At 59.1% G+C, this 21,616-nt stretch overlaps 2 protein-coding genes across 7 annotated transcripts; one reads left to right on the top strand and one right to left on the bottom strand.

The window, feature by feature from the left end:
* Nucleotides 1–49: 49 nt before the first annotated feature.
* Nucleotides 50–15,524, bottom strand: SLC4A2 (solute carrier family 4 member 2). Of its 3 annotated transcripts, XM_072763134.1 has the most exons (24): nt 15,317–15,499; nt 13,024–13,137; nt 12,342–12,433; nt 11,126–11,291; nt 10,734–10,975; nt 10,537–10,652; nt 8,932–9,164; nt 8,698–8,840; nt 6,901–7,081; nt 5,391–5,526; nt 5,137–5,302; nt 4,907–5,021; nt 4,619–4,803; nt 4,271–4,496; nt 3,944–4,159; nt 3,698–3,846; nt 3,378–3,572; nt 2,527–2,778; nt 2,328–2,417; nt 1,950–2,116; nt 1,126–1,379; nt 868–1,037; nt 426–599; nt 50–286 (listed from the first exon to the last, which is right to left on the bottom strand). In XM_072763134.1, exons 3-24 carry the CDS (start codon nt 12,363–12,365, stop codon nt 206–208), a joined length of 3,681 nt encoding a protein of 1,226 aa, XP_072619235.1. In that variant the 5' UTR covers nt 12,366–12,433; nt 13,024–13,137; nt 15,317–15,499; the 3' UTR covers nt 50–205. The 3 variants fall into 3 exon arrangements, with proteins under 3 accessions (XP_072619235.1, XP_025849573.2, XP_072619236.1); XM_025993788.2 differs by lacking the exon at nt 12,342–12,433 and having other exon boundaries at nt 15,317–15,524; XM_072763135.1 differs by lacking the exons at nt 12,342–12,433; nt 13,024–13,137; nt 15,317–15,499 and adding an exon at nt 11,799–12,141.
* A 1,612-nt stretch (nt 15,525–17,136) lies between these two features.
* CDK5 (cyclin dependent kinase 5) lies at nt 17,137–21,343 on the top strand. Of its 4 annotated transcripts, none has more exons than XM_025993798.2 (12): nt 17,137–17,280; nt 17,958–18,046; nt 18,139–18,206; nt 18,366–18,426; nt 18,526–18,582; nt 19,255–19,350; nt 19,454–19,528; nt 19,680–19,776; nt 19,966–20,035; nt 20,698–20,758; nt 20,858–20,938; nt 21,066–21,343. In XM_025993798.2, the coding sequence occupies exons 1-12, from the start codon at nt 17,244–17,246 to the stop codon at nt 21,150–21,152; spliced, it is 879 nt and encodes a 292-aa protein (XP_025849583.1). In that variant the 5' UTR covers nt 17,137–17,243; the 3' UTR covers nt 21,153–21,343. The 4 variants fall into 4 exon arrangements, with proteins under 4 accessions (XP_025849583.1, XP_072619234.1, XP_025849580.2 ...); XM_072763133.1 differs by having other exon boundaries at nt 17,141–17,280; nt 19,270–19,350; XM_025993795.2 differs by lacking the exon at nt 17,137–17,280 and adding an exon at nt 17,383–17,755.
* The last annotated feature ends 273 nt before the right edge of the window (nt 21,344–21,616 follow it).

Below are 21,616 nucleotides of genomic sequence, written 5' to 3'. Positions count from 1 at the left end.
CCACCTGCCAATCCATGCTCCCTCCCCATACAGACACAGAAGGCCAGGATAGGTGGGGGCCGAAGCACTTTACTGTGGGGGGGTGGGGATGGTAAGGAGACTTTAAATTATTCACTTAAATAAAAATGAGGGAGGGGAGGGGGAGAACACCCCAGCCCCTGATCCCTCTATCCATCCGTCCCTTGGCTGTGGGTCCAGGCAGCAACTACACAGGCATGGGCATCTCATTGTACTCGTCCACACCCTCCCGCTCATCGAACACTGGCTCCGCCTCATTAGCATCCAGCTGTGGGGGTGGAGGGAGTTAGTTGATCCTGACCTCAACCTGGGTGGGGACCCCAGGGTGGGGGTGGGGTGGGGGTGAGGGGTGGGGTGGGGTGGGGAGTGGGCAGCAGGGCTGGGGGGGAAGGAGCAGGAGGCCTTACACATTTCATCTCTCTCTCGGTGAAGATGCGGGTGAGCACCACCATGCGGAGGGGCACCGTAAGGATGAGGATGAAGGGGAAGGCCAGGGAGGCAGCTGTGGACATGACCGCCCAGAGCAGGGCCAAGCAGAGCAGCTGCAGGGCTGTGAACAGGTGCATTCGGAGGGTCCGAACCTGGGAGGGGACAAGACAGGTGAGCCGAGGCTTCTCCCTGGTCCCTTGGAGGGCCATCTGGGCCTGCCACCTCCAGAAGACAGACAGCCCTTTCTCCCTCCATGGGGGTGGCAGTGGTGGTGGCTATGCCTTTGAGGGGCTTACCAGAGCTGGGTCTGCAGACTAACCGGTGGCTGAACACAGTGAGCAGATGGGGGGGCCGGAGAGTGAGCCCCACAGACCAGGTGTTGGGGGCAGAGGCACGGGGCTCTTTCTAGTGAGGTCTTACCTTCTTGACATAGGTTACATCTGGGTGGTGTTTGGGTGGCATGAGCAGCAGGTGCAGCCGCTCGTAGAACTGGATCCCATTAAGGGAGGTAACTCCCATGTACAGAAAAATACCAAAGAGCACAGCCAAGGGGATCTGCCGGAGCAGGTCCCCAATAACCATGGAGAGACCTGGGGGAGGAGAGAAAGAAGCACGTGGCCCCAGGGCTCCCCGCCTCAGAGACCGCCTGGGGAAGGCTGAAGCAAGAGCTCAACGTACCCACAAGCAGGGCAACCAGCAGCCCCGTTACCCGCTGCTCCTTGACCTCCTGGATCTTGGGCTTGTCCCCAGGTGCCACAGCCTTGCTCATGACGGTGAGTGCGTTGGCATGAGTGACGGAGCGGACGGTGGCAGCAGCCAACCAGGGCAGGCCAAAGAGGGCACAGATGCCGCCCATGGCCACGATAAGCAGGAGGTCCAGGTGGAAGCCAGAACCCTTCTGCAGCATGCGCTCCTTCTTGGAGATGATCAGCCTGAGTGGGGATGGGCACTCGCTGATGCCCAGGGCCCTGGGGCCAGCTTGGCACAATCATGTCTTTCCAGAGCACCCAGCCAGGAGCCTCCGTCTGTTTTTGGAACCTGCCCATTCCGTCAGGACGAGCATTCCATCACGGAGCTAAGCCCTCTCCACGCTGCCCTCCTTGCCATTCAGGACCACTTCCAGCCCGTACTGTGCCCATCCCAACAAATGTCAGAGGAATCTTCTACTGCCTATGGAAGGAATTCTGGGGGCGCCTGGGTGGTGCAGTCAGTTAAATATCAAATGACTCTTCATTTGATCACAGGGTCATGAGATGGAGCCCCACATCAGGCTCTGTGCTTAGCTCGGAGTCTGCTTGAGATTCTCTCCCCCTCTCCGCCCGCCTCCTGCCCCTCCACCTTGAGTTCTCTCAAATAAAGAAAAAAATCTTTAGAGAAGGAAATTCTAGGGGCCAGCCTGGCATCCTGGGTCCCCCTTACCCAGTGCACCCTATCTCCTTGCCTGGCCCTGGCTGGGGTTTCAGCCATTCCACAAACAACCCCCTTCGGCAGGGACTACTCACGTGGTGATCTGCGTCTCCATGAAGATCAGGATGAAAACCAAAATGGCCGGCAGCAGGCTGGCAACCATCATCCACACGGGGAAGGAGCTATTCTCCCCCAGCGGGTTGATGACCCAGCCCCGCTTTTCTGGGGCTGTCACGGAGAATCCACTGGGCACGCTCAGCTTCTGCAGGATAGATGGGAGAGAGCCGGGGGGCCAGTGAACACTGGAGGGAGAGACCTGAGGGGCACTAGGCAGGGCGAATGCTGAGGGCATGCAGTGGAGGAGGCCTGGTGTCTGCCCAATTGAGAGGCAGCTCTGGGGCTGGGCTGGCGGGCACCAGCCAGAGCCCCATGCCAGGCAGCATCTCCTGACTGCTGCGTGTGCTCTGCCTCACCTGGGTGTAGGTATCCTCAATACTATAATCCACAAGCACCATGATGAGGATCGCGATGGGCACCCCAAAGTCCCCGATCACCCGCCGCACCTGTGGGCAAGCACCATGCTCAGAGGTCCCCGGCCCCCTCTCAGGCCCCAACTAAGTCACCCTTCCTGGTCCCCTCCCCTCTTCCACTCCGGCACGTCAGCCCACACACCCGGCCAGGGAAGAACCGGCTATTCTTGAATTTGCGTAGGAAAAAAGCGATAAAGAAGGTGCCCGCCATGAGCACCAGTGACAGCAGGGCTGTGTTGGGTTGGCCCCGGGGCCTCCCCTGCCCCACTGGCCCAGGCGAGCTCCCGTTCCCTGGCACCAGCGTGGCTCCTGCCCCATGCCATGTGTCGTTGTCACCGTGTGCCTCAGAGCCATTGGAGACAGAACAGCCATGCAGCGGATGTTCCTGGAAGATCTAGGGAGAGGACAAAGGGCTCCATCAGCTAAACTGGTGAGATTTCTGGGCTTGGATGTAGGTTGAGTGGGGCAGGCAGCATAGGAGATGGTGGGTCTGGCCTTAAGGGGCTTGTCTCGTATAACAAAAAAATGACTAAAGTGACCTGATGGGAGAAAGGAGAAACTGGGGATTCAGGCAGCTGGGGGTGTCCAGTTGCAGCCAGGCCTGGACAGGCAGGACACATCGCAGAGGACTCGGGGCAAGTCTTCTTAGGCTGACACAGGCACAGCTCTGAGGCCCAGACTGTGACTATGGGTGTCACCTCGGGGGCCTTCCTCTTTGGCACTTCTGGACCATGTGCCACTTTAGCAAAAGGACCTGTTACCTTTGTTATGACAAACATGTAACTTGTTAAGATTGACCTGAAGTCCTGGTTCAGGTGTCAGTGACAGGGAAAGTGGTGAGGGGCCAGGAGGAACCACCAGCCCAGGGGAGCTCTGGGCTAGCCCGGACCTGATACCCTGAAGTGAGAGCGAGAGAGGTGCAGAAGGTGCCCCGGCTCCCTCCCATCCCGAGGTCTCACCCCTGCAACCCAGCTCTCGGCAGGGCCTGCTTACCTTAATCAACTTGTAGAACGTCTCATAGATGAAAATGAGGGAGATGAGGAAAGCAAAGATCTCCTGGGTGAAACGGGAGACAAAGCGCACCAGGAAGCTCCCCTCCAGGGCCACCATGAGCAGGGCCAAGAGCACCAGCCAGAAGCCGATCCACACGCGGCCCACCAGGTACTCTAGGTTGTTGCTGCTGCAGAACTGGGGAGGCGTCCAGTCAGGTCCCAGAGCCCCGGGGCTAGCAAAGTGGGCATGTTTGGGGAGCAGGAGGGGCGGCTGGAGTGGAACAGGAAGAGCCAGCCCCCACCTAGCCCATGGGCCCTTACCGAGAAGAAGGCCTCCTCGAAGACCAGCAGGGGCCCAGAGAAGCCAATCACCAGCAGCGGCTGGGCCCCCAGCAGGCAGAAGACCACACCCTGGAGCGCTGTGGACATGATCAGCTCCGACACCCCAATCAGGTCCTGAGTCTTCTCTCCTGGGGTGGCAGGAAGCAGAGTGGCTCAAGAGCTGTCAGCCAGGGACCTGTGCTTGCCCTGCCCACCCCCCGCTGCCCCCGCGAAGCCGCCTCTTACCCAGCAGCCCCCCGAAAGTGATGGCAGGAGACAGGGCCGCGAAGTAGATGAAGATGACAGCAGCCAGGCACTGGGGGTCAAGGGCATCTCGGAAGTCACTCAGGTAGTGGGGATAGCGGCGCCGCACATCTCGGATGAGGCCCCCAAAGGGCCGGCCCGTCCGCCGGAGGGGATCATCTTCAACTGCACCTGCCACCTCTACCATCTGCAGGAGCGCTGCAACCCAGGCCTCCGTCAGGGCGCCCACCACGGCCCCTCTATGTGCCCCAAGCCGCCGCGCCCCCACAAGCAGCCCTGTCCCCGCCCCGGGCCTGTACTGGCCCGTACCCTTATCTTGTGCTGACTTGGGCTCCAGTCCAGCCCCAGGGGGCAACAGCCGGCCCTGCTCCTCCCGCTTCTTGAGCATCTGGCGTTGGAAGTGAGCAACAGACCGCAACAGCTCCTCGCCCTGCACTTCGGAGGGCGGCAGCACCACGCTGCAGTCCAGGAAGGCGTTGATGGCAGTCAGCAGGTCCTCCCTCTCGTCTGCCAGGTAGGCTGCCTCATGGAATTGCTGCCAAAGCAGGCCTGGGGCTGGTGAGGGCGCGGGGCGAGGGCTGGGGTCCCGGGGCAGAACTGAGTGAGGCCACAGGGGCAGGGAAGAGGGAGCCCGGTGGGGGCAGGGGCGGGCCTGACCTTGTCAGACATGAGGGTGGAGATGGAGCGGCCAATTTCATGGTAGTCCATGTTGGCGCTGCTCGGGCCCAGAAGCAGGAAGAGGAAGCGCACGGGCACGGGCACCTCCAGCACGGCGTCTAGCTCCACCGCCTCTCGCAGCCGCACAAAGGCCATGGTAGGGCGGGAGAGGAACTCCACGCAGCCTGGGGACACAGCGCTGTCAGGGGCTGAGGGAGGGCGCGGACCCCAGCCTCCGGGGGCACCCATCAGGTCACAGCCTCCCACCCACAAGGCTCGCCCACATACCCACAAGGACCACTGTGGCCTCGGCGTTCTCGGGGATCTTCTCCAGGAGCTTTAGTTCATGCTTGGACTTGGAGCGAGTGATGCCGGCTGGTGGGGCCGGAGGGGGCAACTCCCGCTGGGGGTGCAGAGGAGCACAGCTCAGCCCGGCCCGGTGCCCCCATATTCACAGCCCAGCAGCCAGTGGTGGCAGCTGGGATCTGAACGAGGCAGGGCCACCCTCCTGCCCTCACCTCTCGCTCCACATCTAGCCGAGTCTCAGGAACACCTCCAATGAGAGGCTCGGTGACATGAGGGTCACTCTCAGGCCCCTGGCCATGATGGTGCCCTAGCAGGGAGCCCAGGGAGCCAGCTGAGATGTTTCGAGGGAAGGAGAAGTCTTTCTCATCGCTTGGGTGGCTGGAAGAGCAGAGGGCGATGAGGGAAGGAAGGCAGGGGCGGGGGCCAGGAGTGGGTGGGCAGGCGGTGGCAGCAACTGGGGCCTCACCTGTGTTTCAGTAGCAGGGCCCGCAACACATTGGCTCTGTCCTCAGCCTTGATTTGGTCAGAGATGACCATCTGCTCCACCACTTGGTGGGCCACCCCAGGCAGGGTCTGCTGGTCCAGGTCCAAAAGCACGGCCCCTGGAATAAGGATGGCATGCACAGGCCCTCATCCCCAGGGAAGAAGCAAGGGCCGGGTGGGAGAGAGATCTGGGGATGAGGGGGCAGCCAGGTAAGTATGGTCCGGGTTTGCAGCACTGGCCCAGAAATCAGGGAGCAGGGTTCAGGCTGCAAGCCCCATCACATCTCTGACCTGTTCCTTCCAACTCTTTCTGTCCCATAGGAATGTGGTGGGGCTTAGCGGAGGCCACTGAGGCAGAGCCTCCCAGAAGTCTCTTCCAAAGAGCCATATGCTGCATTCCCTAATAGCCACTCCAAGGTCCTGATTCTGCCCTCTGAGTATGGCACAGCCCATCTGTGGCCTAGAGCCATCTGACGATGTCACCCTCCATCCTGGGTTCCTCTCATGGAACAATTTCCAGATCTTTCTACTGGCCGCTGCTCTGAATGACTATTTTATACAGAGATGAAAGTCCTTTCAAAAGTGACGAGGTCACCTTTCTGTCGAGGTCAACTTGTAGGAACACAGAACTAGACAACGAACAGAGCCGTTTCAACAAAAATGGGTGTGACAACGAACAAAACCAAGGGCCCCTGAGCAGCCAACACAGAGATCACAAAGCCCAACGATAAAGCACCTGTATGTTGGCACCTTGCCCAAAGCCTATGAGCCTTCCTCAGAGCCTATTTACTTCTGGTTTTGAAATTAGTCTGACAGCAGGTTTCTGAGTCCTCGCTGTTTAGAAATACGCCTCCTGACAGCAACTGGGAGTGACTTTCCCAAAGGAAGGAGGAAACCCACACAGAGCAGAAAATATCAGAGGCCTCGGGAGTCTTGCATCTTGGACATTTGGTGAAGTTTACATAGCCCTAGGAATGCCTGGCAGGCACAGGCAGGAGAGCATGCCACTCCTGATCTCAGGGTTGTGAGTTCGAGCCCCATGCTGGGTGTAGAGAGGACTTAAAAAAAATAAAATCTTGAAGAGAAACAAAAAAAAAAAAAAAAAAGAAAGAGAAAGAAAAGAAAGAAAAGAAAGGAAAGAAAGGAAGAAAGAAAGAAAGAAGAAAAGAAAAAGAAACCTCCCATAGTCCTGTAGATTAGATCGTTTCAGAAAAGTTTCCAATGACATTCTAAACTTGTCAGCTTTAAAAACGTATCCCAAACATACCAGCTTTGGTTATCTGAAAACATCACGTAAAGAAGCCATTTGCTAAAAATGCAGATAAGAGAGAGTAGTGTCAATCATGCCCTGGGATCACCAATGACAGAGCCTGAAAGCGACTGGCTATATGACATCACAGAAAGAAAGAGGAGACTCCCTCCTGGACTCTCCTGGGAACATCATACACCGTGCTGCTGAGGGGGGTTGGTCCTCAGAGGGCAAGGCACGTTACCATGGGCCAGGGTCCGGCGGAGCTCCAAGAGGCTGCGGAAGGACAGGGACGCCACGTGGGGCTTCCCCCAGCGCTCTGTCTCCTCCTCCACGTCCTCCTCAAACTTGATCCAGCGGGCAGTCTCCCGCCACTGAGGCTCCTGGTTTCTGTCCAGCAGCAGCTCATTCAGCTCCACAAACACCTTGTGGTAGAAGACAAGAGGACACAGCAAGGTCAGAGCCCGAGGGGCCCAGGGACTGCTCCCCTAGACAGCCAGCGCCAGGGCAGGTCTGTGACCTGGCACAGCACCGGATACAGAGCCTAGCAAGATCTTAACTGGTCCCACACTCTACTTGCCTCATCTGTAAAATGGGAGCAACAATCCCCACCTCAAAGTCTCATTATGGGGATTAAAACACACGCAACAGGGATGCCTGGGTGGCTCAGCAGTTAAGCGCCTGCCTTCAGCCCAGGGTATGATACTGGAGTCCTGGGATCGAGTCCCATATCAGGCTCCCTGCATAGAGCCTGCTTCTCCGTCTCCCTGTGTCTCTGCCTCTCTCTCTCTGTCTCTCCCTCTCTCTCTCTCTGTGTCTCTCATGAGTAAATAAATAAAATTTTAAATAAATAAATAAAATAAAACACATGCAACAGCACACAGTACATGACATAGTAAGTGCTGGATGAATGGTCACCGCACATGTGCACGCATGCACACAGGCACGTACACACACATGTGCACACTGGAACATTGTATGCTTCCATGTATATGTGTTCAAGAACCGACAGACAGGGGTGCCTGGATGGCTCAGTGGTTGAGTGTCTGCTTTCAGCTCAGGTTGTGATCCCAGGGTCCTGGGATTGAGTCTTGCTTCGGGTTCCCCAGAGGGAGTCTGCTTCTCCCTCTGCCTATGTCTCTGCCTCCCTCTCTGTGTTTCTCATAAATAAATGAGTAATAAATCTTAAAAAAATAAAAATAAAAAGGAACTGACAGGACTGAAGCACAGAGAAGAGTAATCACAGCTGATGGTGCTGAGGAGAGATGCAAAGGAACAGAGTACAAAGCGTTCTGTGTCCAGGCAGGGTTGGCCAGGTGTTTGCATGTGGGAGAAGTCACCAAGCTATACGCCTGGCCCCACTGTGCTTCACTGTATGTTGTTAGACCTCAATAAGGTAAAACACAATCCACTGCAAGGGGTGGGGCTAAGAACCAGAGCCCTGGAGTCTTAGATGGGTGGTGTAGCTAAGGAACTGAGTTATCTTGGTCAATCACTGCCCCTGATTTATGGCTGTGGGATGATCAAATGAGCACAGTTGAGGGGATTCTGAAAGGTGAAGAGTACTGCTCTACAGAGCCACCTCTAGCCCAAAAGGTCCTCAAGCTCCTCACTGCCAGCTGCCAAAAAATGGCCACAGTATAGAAATTAACAGTGTCGGGACGCGTGGGTGGCTCAACGGTTGAGTGCCTCCATTTGGCTCAGGGCATGATCCTAGAGTCCCAGGATCGAGTCCCACATCGGACTTCCTGCATGGAGCCTGCTTCTCTCTCTGCCTGTGTCTCTGCCTGTGTTTCTCATGAATAAATAAATAAAAATCTTAAAAAAAAAAAAAAAAAGAAAAGAAAAATCAACAGTGTTGAAGATGTGAATCGAACTCCTAAAGCCCAAATCAACAATGACAAGGATTCTTGTGCAGTGTACAACCTTCACAACCACAGATGGTGGTCCTGGTGTTCGAGATCGCTGCTGGGGAGTATGTGGGGGGGGGGGGGGGGAGCCTGTGGGGTGATAAGGAAGAGCATGAAGTGGAGAAGAGTACCTCGTGGGGCTTGTGAGGGGCCCGGGGCCGGGTCCGAGGCGTGGGGCCAGGCTCTCGCCCTTCCCGGCCACCCTGTCCAGAACCTTTGGCATTCTTCCGCACCAAGTGCCGCCGCACTCCAGGAACGTCCTCAAACCGGTGACCTGGAGGAGGCAGGGGCACAGGGTCAGGCTCCCCCTTCCTCTTACTCCTGTCCCCGCCCCCAGCACCGGGATCAGCCCAACCAGCACTCACTCTTCATGAGGTCTAGGTCAGCGGTGGCCAATGTCTGGGCCTCGCTCTCGTCTGTGGGGACGCGGGGCAGCAGTGCCTGCTCGGCCCCCGTCATGCTCCCGATGCGCCTCCTCTCCTGCAGGTTGTAGCTCCGGTGCCCGGGCTGTGCTTTGGTCAGAGGACGCGCCGATGCTCCCCCATCATCACCTCCTGCGGCGCCACTGGCCGCAGCCACCACCTCTTCCACCGGGGCTCTGGACAGACAGAGCAGACATGCAGGGAGGACCCGGGGAGGGGACCCCAACTGGACCCCACCCTCCTTACTCCCCACTCTTGGTAGGTGTGGATGTGAAACACCGAGCCTCCCACAAGCACATGCAGCGCCGAGATCTGGCTCGGCCCTTTCCCGGCCATGCCGCCAGAGCCATCACACAGGCTCCCTCCCAACACCAACTCCTCAGCCTGCCTCCTGGGGTGTGGGGGCAGGTGACATCTGTAAAAGCAGCCAGTGCAAGGCCTCCTTCCTCCCCTAAGCACACCCCTCACCATGGGCTCAAGAGGGTCACAGGTCCCAAGTTCCTAACCCCATGGAGTAAAGTAGGTAAAAATAGGTCTTTAGAAGTAGAGATGGGTCCCTCATGGTCACAAGAACGTGAATTAGTCCATACAGATACCAACTTCTGGTCCTATCCCCAAACCAGGCCGTCTCTTTCTCTCTTGCCACAGTGCCCAGTCCCTGCCACACCATTCTCCCACAGCTCCAAGCTTGTGTCCCCTTCCACGATGAGTCCCTCTCATCAGGCTTTCTTCCTCTACACCCACCTTGGGTCTCCTGGTGCCGCCGGCACCTCTGCCCACAAATCTGACACACTCTTCCAATGCCACACTCTCCCCACTATTCCTCCACCTGCCCCTGGGCATCGGGCTGCCTGCCAGCACATGCCCCCATGCAGATGGCCACTGTGGGCTCAGTGCCACCTGCACGGCCTGTCTCCCCAGCGAGTCATGCAGCATGCCCTTCCCTTCCTGCAGCCCTTCACGCTGCCTGGCACCCAGAAAACAACAGGTCCACGATAGTAGTGACCTTGAGACCCAGTTCAAAGTGATTTCCTCCAAGAAGCCTCCTCTGGCTAACACTCCCAAACTCCAGTGCCCCACAGATACTGATATTGTGCCCACAGCTGCCCTTTAGCACAGTGACTTTCCCGATGCCATTTCCCAGGGCAGTTCCCCAAGAGCCAAAGCGGGGGGTCTCCTATTCTTCTCATACCTTCAGGGCCCGAGGCAGGCATTTAGACAGTACCTGTCCCATCCCTGATCCGGTGCTTGACCCCACTCCCCCTGAAGTCGCAGGTGGGGTGCTTAGACTGTACCCTGTCCTGTGCCAGGGTAACCCATACTTAAACCTTCATGTACACCACTCTTTAACCCTTGCAACCACCGTGTGAGAAAGGTTCTATTCTCCTTGGTTTACACACGGGAAGGCTGAGGCTCAGACAGGTTGTCCTTGCCCAAAGGGGCAGGGCTGGGATTTGAACCCCAATCGAGGATCCCAAGGCTCATGCATTTCCCCCTTATCATGTTGCAGATGCCGGTAGGGGAAGTCTCCATCTGGGAGACACATACCCTGTCTGGGCGCCTTTGCTGGCATGGGGAGCCGCCTCCTGGTGGGGCAGCGGTGGAGGAGATGGACTGGTCCTCCCTCCCTTCCGGTCAGCACCTTCATCCTCCTGGAGAAAGAACTGGAACAGGAACCCACGGGCGCAGGTGAGGCCAGGCCAAGTACCCCAAAGATGCCCCCCAGGAGCCCAGCCCCAACTCACCTGCACCGAAGAGGGTGTGGAGGCCGGGGTCGGCTGGCTAAGTGCTCGGGTCCCCTCAGCTTCACTGGCCTCCTCCTCATCTTCCTCCCCCTCCTCGATGGTGGGGGTCTCCCCGGTGGGGGAGGCCCCGGGGCGCCGGCGAGGCTTCCGTCCTGGGCCCTGGGGTGTCTTGCGGCGGCGGGTGTCCGGAGGCAGGTGAGTGGACAGTGGGTGATGGATGTGGTGGGAGGACTGGCGGTGATCTGCAGGGAGGAGGGGGTCTGCTGCAGGCAGGCAGAGCATCCTTCCCCTGCCATCCCAGCCCCCAGCCCCTCCCACGAGCCCCTCAGCCCTCTCCTTGCTGGACAGTCGAGCCTAGGCGCCCCTGCCTCCCCCTCCCATCACCCCCTCACATTCAAAGTCTTCCTCCCCATAGCTGCGGCCTGGCTCCTCTCCGCCTCGAGACCCAGCCTCCTGCAGGATCTCCTCAAACCGCTCCACACCCAGAGTGCGGTGAAGTTCATCGTCCTCCTGTTCAGGGAACCCAGGCGCTGCCGGGCCCAAGCTCTCTGGCTCCGGCTGTGGGGGAGGAGGGGTGGAGAGAACACACAGGGGCTCATCCAGAGTTGTCTCCTGAGACCCCACCCTGTGCAGTGCTGGAGATCCAGGATGCCCCCAGCAGCCTTCCCCTCAAATGCCAGGGACCCAGACCCCGCCATGTCCTGGGCAGCCTCCCCCTAGGTTCCAGGGCATCTGAACCCCAGCTGTGCCCGTTCTGGTCAATTCTAGGGCAGGTGGAAAATCTCAGGAGAAATCCTGTGTCTCCAGCCCTGAGGTAAGATGTGTGAACTGGCCCATTCATATGGTCGATGGTGAACCAATCCCCTCTGGCTGGAGGACAACTATCCAGCCTGAAAAGTAACTTCTGGAGGCGCCCGAGCCAACCAAGCTAGACTCTGAAAGCTAACCCCTGGATGGGAAGGCAGCACTTTGCCTTTTCAGGAACGCCCCCCCAACCCCCCCCACCACTGCAGCACCCCACCAAGCCAGGGCCCCTAGGGCGCTCCCTGGCCCCGCCCCCCCCACCTGAGTCATACTGCAGGAGAGGAGCGCCGACTGCAGTGGTGGCCAGTGGTGGCGGTGGTGGCGCTTTGGAGGAGAGCTCAGCCTAGCTGAGCAGCCTGCCACCTAGCCACAGCTTCGTCCAGCCCCCACCACCCCTGCCACTCTCAGCTCCGGGCACCACCAAATATTTGCTCATGAGCTTCTGGACCTCAAGGGCATCGGGATCTCCAAGGGCGATGTACAGAGCCCCCCCTCCGTGCCGGGGCCAGTGGCCAGAGCAAGGAAGAGCAAGAAGAGGAGGGCTAAGTCAGGTCCTGGGGAGACACCGAGGTGGGGACAGGAACAGCAGGGAGGGGCGGGAGTACTGGACACAAGATATAGGAGTCAGGGGGCTGGCTTCCCGGCACCCCCCTGCCCTTCCCAGCAGCTCTGGCCCGCTCCCCAGCTCGGGCTCCACTCTCACCAGAATGAGCAGCGGGAGGAAGGCGGCAGGAGGCGGCTGAAGCGAGTGAGGACGGGGGAGCTAGCCAGGGTGGGGGCAGGGGGAGTGAGAGCCCCTCGCACCTGAGACCGCAGGAGGAAGTCCATGGCAGGCAGGGGTGGACTCGGAAAGGAGGGGGAGGGGACCAGTCTGTGCCCCTTCCCAGTCACGTGCCCTGCTGGGCCAGATGGCCAATAAGGGGCTGATTATGGCACTTGGGGTTAATCATTACACTCCCCAGTAAAATCAGGAGGGGGCCACGTGGGGCCGCGCTGGGCGGACCTAGGTGGCACACTGGGCGGACCTAGGTGGCACGTGGGGCCAGGGGTGGGCGGTACAGCAAGCAAACTGCCCAGAACCACTGTGGGAGGACGCTGCTGCCTTTAAGGCTGGGTCAGAAGGGGTGACTGGGTTTGAGACCCAGGGTCCCCCACGTTCCTCTCTCTCTGAGGATAAAGAACCCCCTACCCCCCACCCCCGGGTCTTTAGGAAAGGGCCTCAACTCCTCCACAGGACTGGAAGTGGCCTGACCACCCCAATACCCATCCCAGACTCCCAGACCCAGACAAGGTGTGTGTGTGTGTGTGGAAGCTAGCAGTACCCATCCCCAGAGGTTCCCCTTCCTCCCGAGCCCGCGCACACACGCACACGCACACACACACACACACACACACACACACACTCCAGTCTGACCTGGACCCTCCGCCAGAGCACCTGTGGGGTGGGAGGGGCAGCAGGGAGGCCAACCCAGACGTCAATACTCACAGTACAGAAAGAATCTGCGCCCGAGGCGGGGCGCCGGGGGGCGCTGCTCATGGCCAAATCTTAGCCCTTCTCACTGTCCCTGCGGCTTTCAGGACAACAAGGCGGCGGCATAACCTGGGCGGGATGGGGGTGGGGGGGAGAGGCCCGATCATGTAAGAGCAGGCCACCAAGCACAAGGGCCCCCGACCTGGCTCAGCCCCACCACGCCTCAGGAACTTCCCGCCAGTGGCCACCCAGGGGTCTCCCTGCTGCTAGGGACCTCTGGGCTATGAAGTACTTTAGGGTGGCCCTTAAGGCCGGAGAGCAGAGAAAAAAGTTATTTATAGAAGAAAAGAGAAAACAGAGAGAAGAGGACTAGAGGAGGGGGCAGAGGAGGCCATGGAGGGCCAAGTGAGACAAGAAAAGGTGGGAGAGGCTGCAGAAACAGGGTGGGGGGAGCAGGAGTCAAGGCCCAAATGCACAGAGAAAGCAGCAGAAATCAGGGTAAGGAATGGAGGAGGAGGGAAGGAAAGGACAGGCTGAGCCAGAAACAGTAGCACCCGAGGTGGGCTGAACAAGAGAGGGGTGTCCTGGGGAGACGGAGACACCCCGTGGAGCAGAGTTGGGAGGAAGGAAGGGAGAGACTGGAGAGAGCCCCTAACAGCCAGCCCAGGGGTGGCAGGCGAAGCAGAGCCAGGGCTGGGAGGAGACACCAGAGGGGCCCCCTTGCCTGATGAAGGAGGCTCCCTGGGGGAGGGGCAGGAGCCCAGCTCCACTCACTCAGTGGGAGGGAGGGAGACGCCGGCACTGGCAGGACAGACCTTTATAATGGGGGAGGGGCACGTGACGAGTGGGAAGAGGGTGGGCAAAGGGGCAGTACCGATCCCTCCCCTCCCCTCTCCTCCCCTCTCGAAGCCCCAGGCCAGGAAAATCTGAGTGGCAGGGCTCCCTCCTGACTGTGACTGTAGGGGTGTCTCAGGAGGGCACTGTGTGTGTGGTGGGGAAGCAGAACAGTTGCAGTTAAGGAACCTGACCCGGGGAAATCGGGGTACTCATTCCTATTGGGGGAAGCGGATGTGGGTGGGTGGGGGTCGGGGCCCTCCAGATTCTCCAAAGTAAAGTACTGGAGCTCCCCAGTGTGTTGTTGGGGGTCAGGGGTGCCCCATTTAGGGCTAACTCCAGGATAAGACAGGTCAGTGAAGGGTAAAACGATCTAGGTCTAGGGGGTCAGTTCAGGGTGGGGAGCCCGGAGCAACACATTCCTGGCCAGCACTCCAACTCAGCTGACGCTCTTCACCTCCCCCAGCAGGACTGGAGCCAGGTCACGTTTGGTGTGGGGGAGAGGGGGCACTAGGGGGGAGAGACCCCTGGCTGAGAAGAGTGCGTGGTGGCTTGGGCACCTACAGGTGCCCCACTCCCACTTCCAGGCTGTGCCCTCGGTGTACTCCCCACCCCACCCCACCACCGACCCGACCCCGCCGACCCAGAACACAAAGCAGCTTCTGTCCAGGGCATCGGTGCCGATAATCCGGGGTGGGGGCACATTCCGGGGACCAGCCCCGACCGGCCCGGGGGATTAGCGTCTCCCCACTCCGGCCCAAGGGATTAGCACCCTGGACCCCCACTTGGGCATTAACCATCCCCCAAGTGAACTCGCACATTCCACAGCTCTCCGAAGTGGGGCGGAGGGAGGAGGATAAAGTGGATTTGAGGCAGCGCCGCCCCCAACACCCAGCACCGGGCTTCCCACCTAGACCAGCCAGCGCCCCCACCCCCACCCCCGGAGTCAAATGCAACTCTCCGGACCCATCTTTCCCATACCCACCCAGTGGCTCCCCCTTCTGCCCGACACCCCTTGTCCTGACCAGACCCGCCACCCCCTCCCCGCACAGCTCCGCCTCCCAACCCGGAGGTCGGGGGCGGCGGCCCCGGCCCACCCCCAACCTAGACACCCCCGACGGGCCTAAAGAATAGAGTCGGGGGTCGTAGGGGAGGGGTGTGGTCCGGAGTCCGCCCAGGAATTGGGAAGGCCGGCGGCGCCTCCCAGGGACTACCCCCTCCTGGTGGCAGGGGGCGCGGCACCCTCGCTTTAGGGAACTCTATCTAACAAGCGGACCCCGGATCCCGCTCCCGACCCGCGCCCGCGCGCCTCCGCATCCTTCTCCCCAAGACCTGGCTTCCCCGCGCCCCAGTCTCCGCCCCTTCCTCCACTTCCACTCCCTCCCAGCTCCGAGTCCCGAGTTCCCCCCTTTCCTTCCCCCTCCCTTCCTCCCTCCGCGGCCCTGGCCTCCTCCGCCGCCACCGCTCCGCTCACCCGCTTGCTCTGGACTGCGTGCCCCGGAGGTCTCGGGGTCTCTCCCCCTTCTCCGGCGCCCTCGCGCGCTCCCGACGACTCCCTAGTGCCCACCTCGGGGCTCACCCCCGCCGCTCCCAACTTCTCCCAACTCAACTTTCCCCCGCGCCGCGGGCAGGCCAGCCCCCTGCGTGCGCGCCCCCCGGCGCACCGTGCGCGGCCCCGCGGCGGGCCGGGAGGCGGGGAGCGGGGGCCGAGACCCGGGCGCGGAGGCGCGCTTCCAGGCACCGCCCGGCACCAGACCCCAGCTCTATCCCGTGAGGCAGCCGCCCGGGCTTCCCCGCGCGGGACTTGGGCACCCCGGGGACGCCGTCTTTGGGCCGCATTAGGCACCTCTGGGCGGAAAGAGGAGACACACACGGGAAAACGGAGACACGAAGATGTTCAGGAAACATCAGAGGAACTGGAAATATTTACGAATGCGTCGGGGTCGAGATTCTCCCCCAACCACCCCCCGCTACTCCCCAGTAATCCCCAGTGCCTCCAAGAAAGGCCCTTTCTTTGCTGCGGTGGGGGCGGGAGGGGGATGGCGATAGGGGTGACGGCTCCTGGAGGTTGGATTCCCATTGCCCTCAGCTGACCTAGACTTTCCGAACCCGGGAACTTCTGCCTCAGAGAGATTCCCTGCGGCGACCTCCCTCCTCGAGCCCTATTATAATCATCCCCTGCCACTCAAGATTTCTGTATTTCTAGTTTCCTCAACTAAATTATAAATTCTTCCACTTAAGAAGTATACTTTTTTATTTTTTAGCCTGCCAGTAGGTGAAGCACAGTGTTGCAGAAAACGTTCCGATATAAACAAGTTAATTAACAAATGTTTATCACCAACTATGGTTCTGGTGCTGAGCAGTGCTGTTTGGGGCCGTTTCTATCCAGTTCACAGCCCTCAAGAATGCAATCATGAGACAATTAGAGAGGAGCGCAGGAAAATCTATAATCAACTCCTTAAAGGATGAGGTCAAGGCTGCTGCAAGTGTACCATCTGTCTGTGCTTCTGTCTGTCGAGGGCGGCAGCCAACCTGCCAGCTCTCGGCCACACCCTGGCTGCCTCCGGTGGGCCCGGGTTCTCCAGGCCGGTACGAAGGGTCTCCCAGGGCTCCAGCCAGCTTGCCTCGGGAAGTCACAGTGTAGCGAGCGGCTGGAGTCAGGTGGGCTCCGAGACGACAAACAGAGGGCAGGAAGGGGTCTCTGGCGTAGGTTAAATCCTGGGGCACACCTGCCTCTCTTCCCAGCCCCGTAGTTCAGCTGGTCCCTGTGAAGTCATCGTCAAGGCATGGCTCGGAGCCATTGCCCAATCAATCCTGAGGTCTCCAGATGGCCTGGGGAGAGGTGGGAGTCCGTATTGCCGTTGTCAGGAGGTCGCTAGAACCTCAACACCATCAGCCGGGCCAGAGCGCTCCCCTTCCGGCCCAGGACGAAGGCCGCCAAACCCCAAACCCAGAGAGCGCCCCACCCCCACCCTCTGCGTTCTGGAATGCGTAGTCCCAGAGAGGCCCTTTTCAAAAAAAAGGTAGTGATCACAGAAAGGAATAACAAGAGAGAGGCACACTGGGAGCCTTGGCGCTTCGGCGGTGAGGCCCGGAAAGCGGACACGCGATGCTTCCTGGGACTTGAAGTCCAAGGTTTTCCTCCGCGGTCGATCCGGAGTCCCGGGAAGCGAGTGCTGCAGAGAGCCCTTGAGCAGCCTGCTGGGAGTTGTAGTCTTCTCGTGGCCTAATGCCGCGCACATTGCTGGCAAACCTGGCTACCCTTAGTACTACACGCCCCAGAAGCCCATGCACAGTCAGGAGGGCGGGGCAGGGCCGGAGGCTGGGGTGCCGCCTCCTCTGCAACGCCGGGGCCGAAGTCTTAGAACCTAGGGCCCGTAGGGGTCCCCGCGGCTGCCGCGATGCAGAAATACGAGAAACTCGAGAAGATTGGGGAAGGTAATGGGACTACGAGATGTTCCTGCAAGATCTTCCTCTACAGACCCTTCAGCATTCCTTGGAGCCCTGGCTTCTCTACCGTCAGCAATACCCACAGGCTCCGACTTCAGCATTGGCTGCAGCCTTGGCCCCGAGCTCTCAACACTCCTTGCAGACACCCATCCTTTTCGTTAGCATTTCCCGCAGTCGCCCCTTCCCAACCTTAGCACTTCCTGGAGACCCACCTGCGGACATTAGCACTTCCTGCGTCTCCTAGCCCTAGCCTCAGCACCACCCGCAGAGCCTCACCCACCCACCCCGGCCCCCCAATCCCCAACCCCAGCTTAGTTCTCAATGCAGACCTCCGGCCTCATTTCTGCTGCCTCTCACTATCCTCCCAGACCTGTTTGCTATTTCCAGATCTTCTGGAAGCACCGCCTTTATTACAGACCTCCTAACCCTGGCAGCTGCAGCCTCTCCCTGCTGCAGACACCCCGTGAGCCATCTGCAGGCACCTTCTCTGCTCCATCCTCACTCACAAAGCTCCTCCATGCTGAACCTTCACCTGAGTCTCTCCCCCTACTCCTCCAGGCTTCACAAATAACACCCTCCCACGCTGCCTGAACTCCCCAGGGGGACTTCATGGGGGTGGGAAGGGTGTCCCATCTTTACCCTCACCCCTGACCTTCTTCCTCTAGGCACCTACGGGACAGTATTCAAGGCCAAAAACCGGGAGACCCATGAGATCGTGGCTCTGAAACGGGTGAGGCTGGATGACGATGATGAGGTAGGACTGGGACATCAGGGCCAGGGTGGGGGTTGAGGGCCCAGGTTGGGTGGGTTGTGACTGTTGCCCGCCCGGCCCCCTCCCATGTGTAGGGAGTGCCGAGCTCAGCCCTTCGGGAAATCTGCCTACTCAAAGAGCTGAAGCACAAGAACATCGTCAGGTGTGTAGATGGGCAGGGTCCTCCTGGCCTGTGTGATCAGTTGGAGGAGGGGGGCTTCAGAGAAGGCTGGGCTGATACTGGGATCAGGGTTGGGCTGATAATAGGGACGTGAAGCTGAAATTTGCAGACCTGCCTAGCTGAGCCCTTCCTCCTCCCTAGGCTTCATGACGTCCTGCATAGTGACAAGAAGCTGACTTTGGTTTTTGAGTTCTGTGACCAGGTGAAAGGGGGACTTGGGAGACAGTGTGGCCTTGGGAGGGTGTAGGGGCCCCAACTGAGGTTAAACTCTGGCCCCTCCCCCAACCCCACCCTTTTCTAGGACCTTAAGAAGTATTTTGACAGCTGTAATGGTGACCTGGATCCTGAAATTGTGAAGGTGAGGGGCTGGTGTCCCGGAGACTCAGGGAGGCAGGACGGAAGTCTGTCTGCAGTCTGCGCACCCTCTGAGCACCAGGTTCAGGCCCGGAGTGGAGACACCCTGGAGCTTCAGGGAATGAGAAAACCCTGTTGCTGCCCTCCACAGGCCTCCCTCCTTGCAAGCATCTTCCCATGGTCTCTTTGATCTGACAGTAACACTCCGGTATCAGTGATGTAATCTGCACTTGAGGGATGAGAAAATGAGATTCAAAGAGATTCATCCACTCGTTTGTTCAACAAATACCTGTTGGGTGCTTTGCCATGTGCCAGGCACTGTTTTAGGCCCAAGGCCAAGTGCCTTGTCCCAGGTTCCAGGGGCAGCAGTCCTGATTAATAACATAACACAGTATAGATACTGATGGCTACAAAGCATGTGCTTACATGAGGCCAGATAGGGGACAGATCAGGCTGTAAGTTCCAGAGTCGGACCAAGGCTTTCATGCACTGCTCCTATATTAATACCTAGCACCGTACAAAGCCAGTCCTCCACAGTGAATGAATGATGTCGCTGAAGGACAGGTGGGGTTTTGAGGCAAAGCAGAGGGTGAAGAGGGGCGTGTGGTCCACCCCTGGGTACAGCGTCCCATCCATAAGGTCTGACGCCCTACTCTACACCTCCCTCCCCCCACAGTCATTCCTCTTTCAGCTGCTGAAAGGCCTGGGATTCTGTCACAGTCGCAACGTGCTGCATAGAGACCTGAAGCCCCAGAACCTGCTAATAAACAGGGTACCTTCCAGGGAGAAGGTGGGGGAGTGGGGAGGCTGAGGCAGGGGGCCTGCCCTGAGACTGTTGAAAAGCCCTCTCCATGTCTCTTCCTATCTCCCTTCAGAATGGGGAGCTGAAGTTGGCTGATTTTGGCTTGGCTCGAGCTTTTGGGATCCCTGTTCGCTGTTACTCAGCCGAGGTGAGCTGGTGGGTGTGTGTGTAGGACATGGGGCCGAGGGAGGGGGTCCTCTCTGAACATCTTTCATCTCCTCCTCCAGGACCCCAAACATGATTTTCCCCTCCTTCACAGTCCTCTAAGTGGGGGTCGCGGGGGGTGGGTTCTTCTCCAGGTGGTCACGCTGTGGTACCGCCCACCAGATGTCCTCTTCGGGGCCAAGCTGTACTCCACATCCATCGACATGTGGTCAGCTGGCTGCATCTTCGCAGGTGACTGGCTGGGGGTCTACAGAGGCACTTACTTTCTCTCCCACTCTAGTGGACCCTCAGTAGGGTCTGAAGTGTCTCCTCTGGGGAAGGGAGTAAGGCCCTTGGGGAGGAGGACGAAAAGCACAGAGGGTGCCATGGAATGAGGGGTTCTTCACATGTCCCCTTCTCATACCCTGCTCCATCTCGCAGAGCTGGCCAACGCAGGGCGGCCTCTTTTCCCCGGCAACGACGTAGATGACCAATTGAAGAGGATCTTCCGATATCCTTCGATGTTTCCCTTCACTTCGAGCTCTCTGAAGGGGAGGAAGGAGGGGCACCTGGCTGGCTCAGTCGGTAGAGCATGTGATTCTTGATCTCCAGGGTCATGAGTTTGAGCCCCACGCTGGGCTGTGTAGAGTTTACTTTAAAAAAACAGGGAGGGGAGTTAGGAGCCCATGAAGTGCAGGGAGCGGGGATGGCAATGGGTGGGCCAGGATAGGTCGTGACTCTGGGCCAGGGGATGGAGGGCAGAGGGTGGTGGACACACCTGTGTTTTCAGGGCTGATTGAAGCCACCAGTTGGAGAGTGTATGACCTGTAGACAAGGAGGGCTCCCTGGGGGAAGAAGCCACGAGCATGTTCCTCCAGCTAGGAAGGGCATCTTTAGGACAAAGGAGCCAAAAGCAGCGGGAGGATGATTTGTGGGAGTAGGAGAGGGCTGACTGATTCATCAGAAGAAGACAACGGGGTTTAGATCCGAGTAGTGAACATTTGTGAAGTGCCTGGCCCTCTGGGAACCCTGTTCATGTGCTGGGCCCTGTCTCTGTCATGAGCTATGAGGGTAAAGTGAGGGGTGGGGGAGTGGGTATGAGGAAGCCCCCGGGAGGGGAAGAACCCCTCAGTCACCCCTTTCCACCTGAGTGATCCTTGACCCCATGGACACGCTTCTGGGGACACCGACCGAGGAGCAGTGGCCTGCCATGACCAAGCTGCCAGACTATAAGGTGCAATGGGGAATGGGGGAGGGGTCCTTTTTACTCCATAGCTCTAGCACCTCCAAGCCCCCGTATCTCTGGTCTGACTCTCCTTGTACCCCCCCACAGCCCTACCCAATGTACCCGGCCACAACATCCCTGGTGAATGTCGTACCCAAGCTCAATGCCACGGGACGGGACCTGCTGCAGGTAACCAAGGGCAGGGGTAGGGAGTGGGACCCAGACACTTGTGGGGGGGAAGGGGGGCTAGGGGTGGGGGGGACCCTAGGCCGGTCATGTAGCCTGAACCTGCCATGCCTTTCTTCCGTACCTTCAGAACCTCCTGAAGTGTAACCCCGTCCAGCGCATCTCGGCAGAAGAGGCCCTGCAGCACCCCTACTTCTCTGACTTCTGCCCTCCGTAGGCTCCAGGACCTTGGCCAGGCTGGGGCCTGGCCTATTTAAGCCCCCTCCCGGGAGGGGAGAAAAAGCAGGGGATGCACGGTGTGCTGAGCTCCAGCTGTGCTGGGCCTAGCCGGGGTAGAGGTGCCCGGCCTGTGTTCTTCACTCCCTCCATGGACTTTATTTAATTTCATAAATTGGCTCCTTTCCCACAGTCTGGCTGATGTGGTGGTAGAGTGGTTCTGAGAGGGGGTGGGCTTCGGTCGGGGTCTCTCCTCTGCTTTGCCACCCTCTACAGCCTTCCCTCCAGCTCTAACCTGGCCTAGCCGTCCGGTCCTCGCTGCACTTCGCTAAGTGGCCTGAGACTGGGTGCTGGAGCCTCTGCCCCTCACCCCTGATGGCTGGGCTCAGGGGCAGCACCATCCCCACACATGTGCTTATGCTTTCCTCCTCTGCCCGGGAGTGCCGGCCCTGAGGGGTTAGGCAG

This window comes from Vulpes vulpes, chromosome 7 (genome assembly GCF_048418805.1).
Source record: "Vulpes vulpes isolate BD-2025 chromosome 7, VulVul3, whole genome shotgun sequence".
Taxonomy (NCBI): Eukaryota; Metazoa; Chordata; class Mammalia; order Carnivora; family Canidae; genus Vulpes; species Vulpes vulpes.
This window is presented reverse-complemented; position numbering and strand designations above follow the sequence as displayed.

What these genes read in the sequence shown, in the direction of transcription:
- SLC4A2 (XM_025993788.2), bottom strand. Translation starts at nt 13,074, where the DNA reads ATGAGCAGCGCCCCCCGGCGCCCCGCCTCGGGCGCAGATTCTTTCTGT. An exon ending in CCACACCCTCTTCGGTGCAG is followed by an intron (nt 10,653 to 10,733) that starts GTGAGTTGGGGC and finishes TTCCTGTTCCAG; the next exon opens with TTCTTTCTCCAGGAGGATGA. An exon ending in GCCGGTTCTTCCCTGGCCGG is followed by an intron (nt 2,418 to 2,526) that starts GTGTGTGGGCTG and finishes GCTTGCCCACAG; the next exon opens with GTGCGGCGGGTGATCGGGGA.
- CDK5 (XM_025993795.2), top strand. Translation starts at nt 17,614, where the DNA reads ATGCAGACCTCCGGCCTCATTTCTGCTGCCTCTCACTATCCTCCCAGA. An exon ending in AAGCACAAGAACATCGTCAG is followed by an intron (nt 18,207 to 18,365) that starts GTGTGTAGATGG and finishes CCTCCTCCCTAG; the next exon opens with GCTTCATGACGTCCTGCATA. An exon ending in AGCTGGCTGCATCTTCGCAG is followed by an intron (nt 19,777 to 19,965) that starts GTGACTGGCTGG and finishes TCCATCTCGCAG; the next exon opens with AGCTGGCCAACGCAGGGCGG.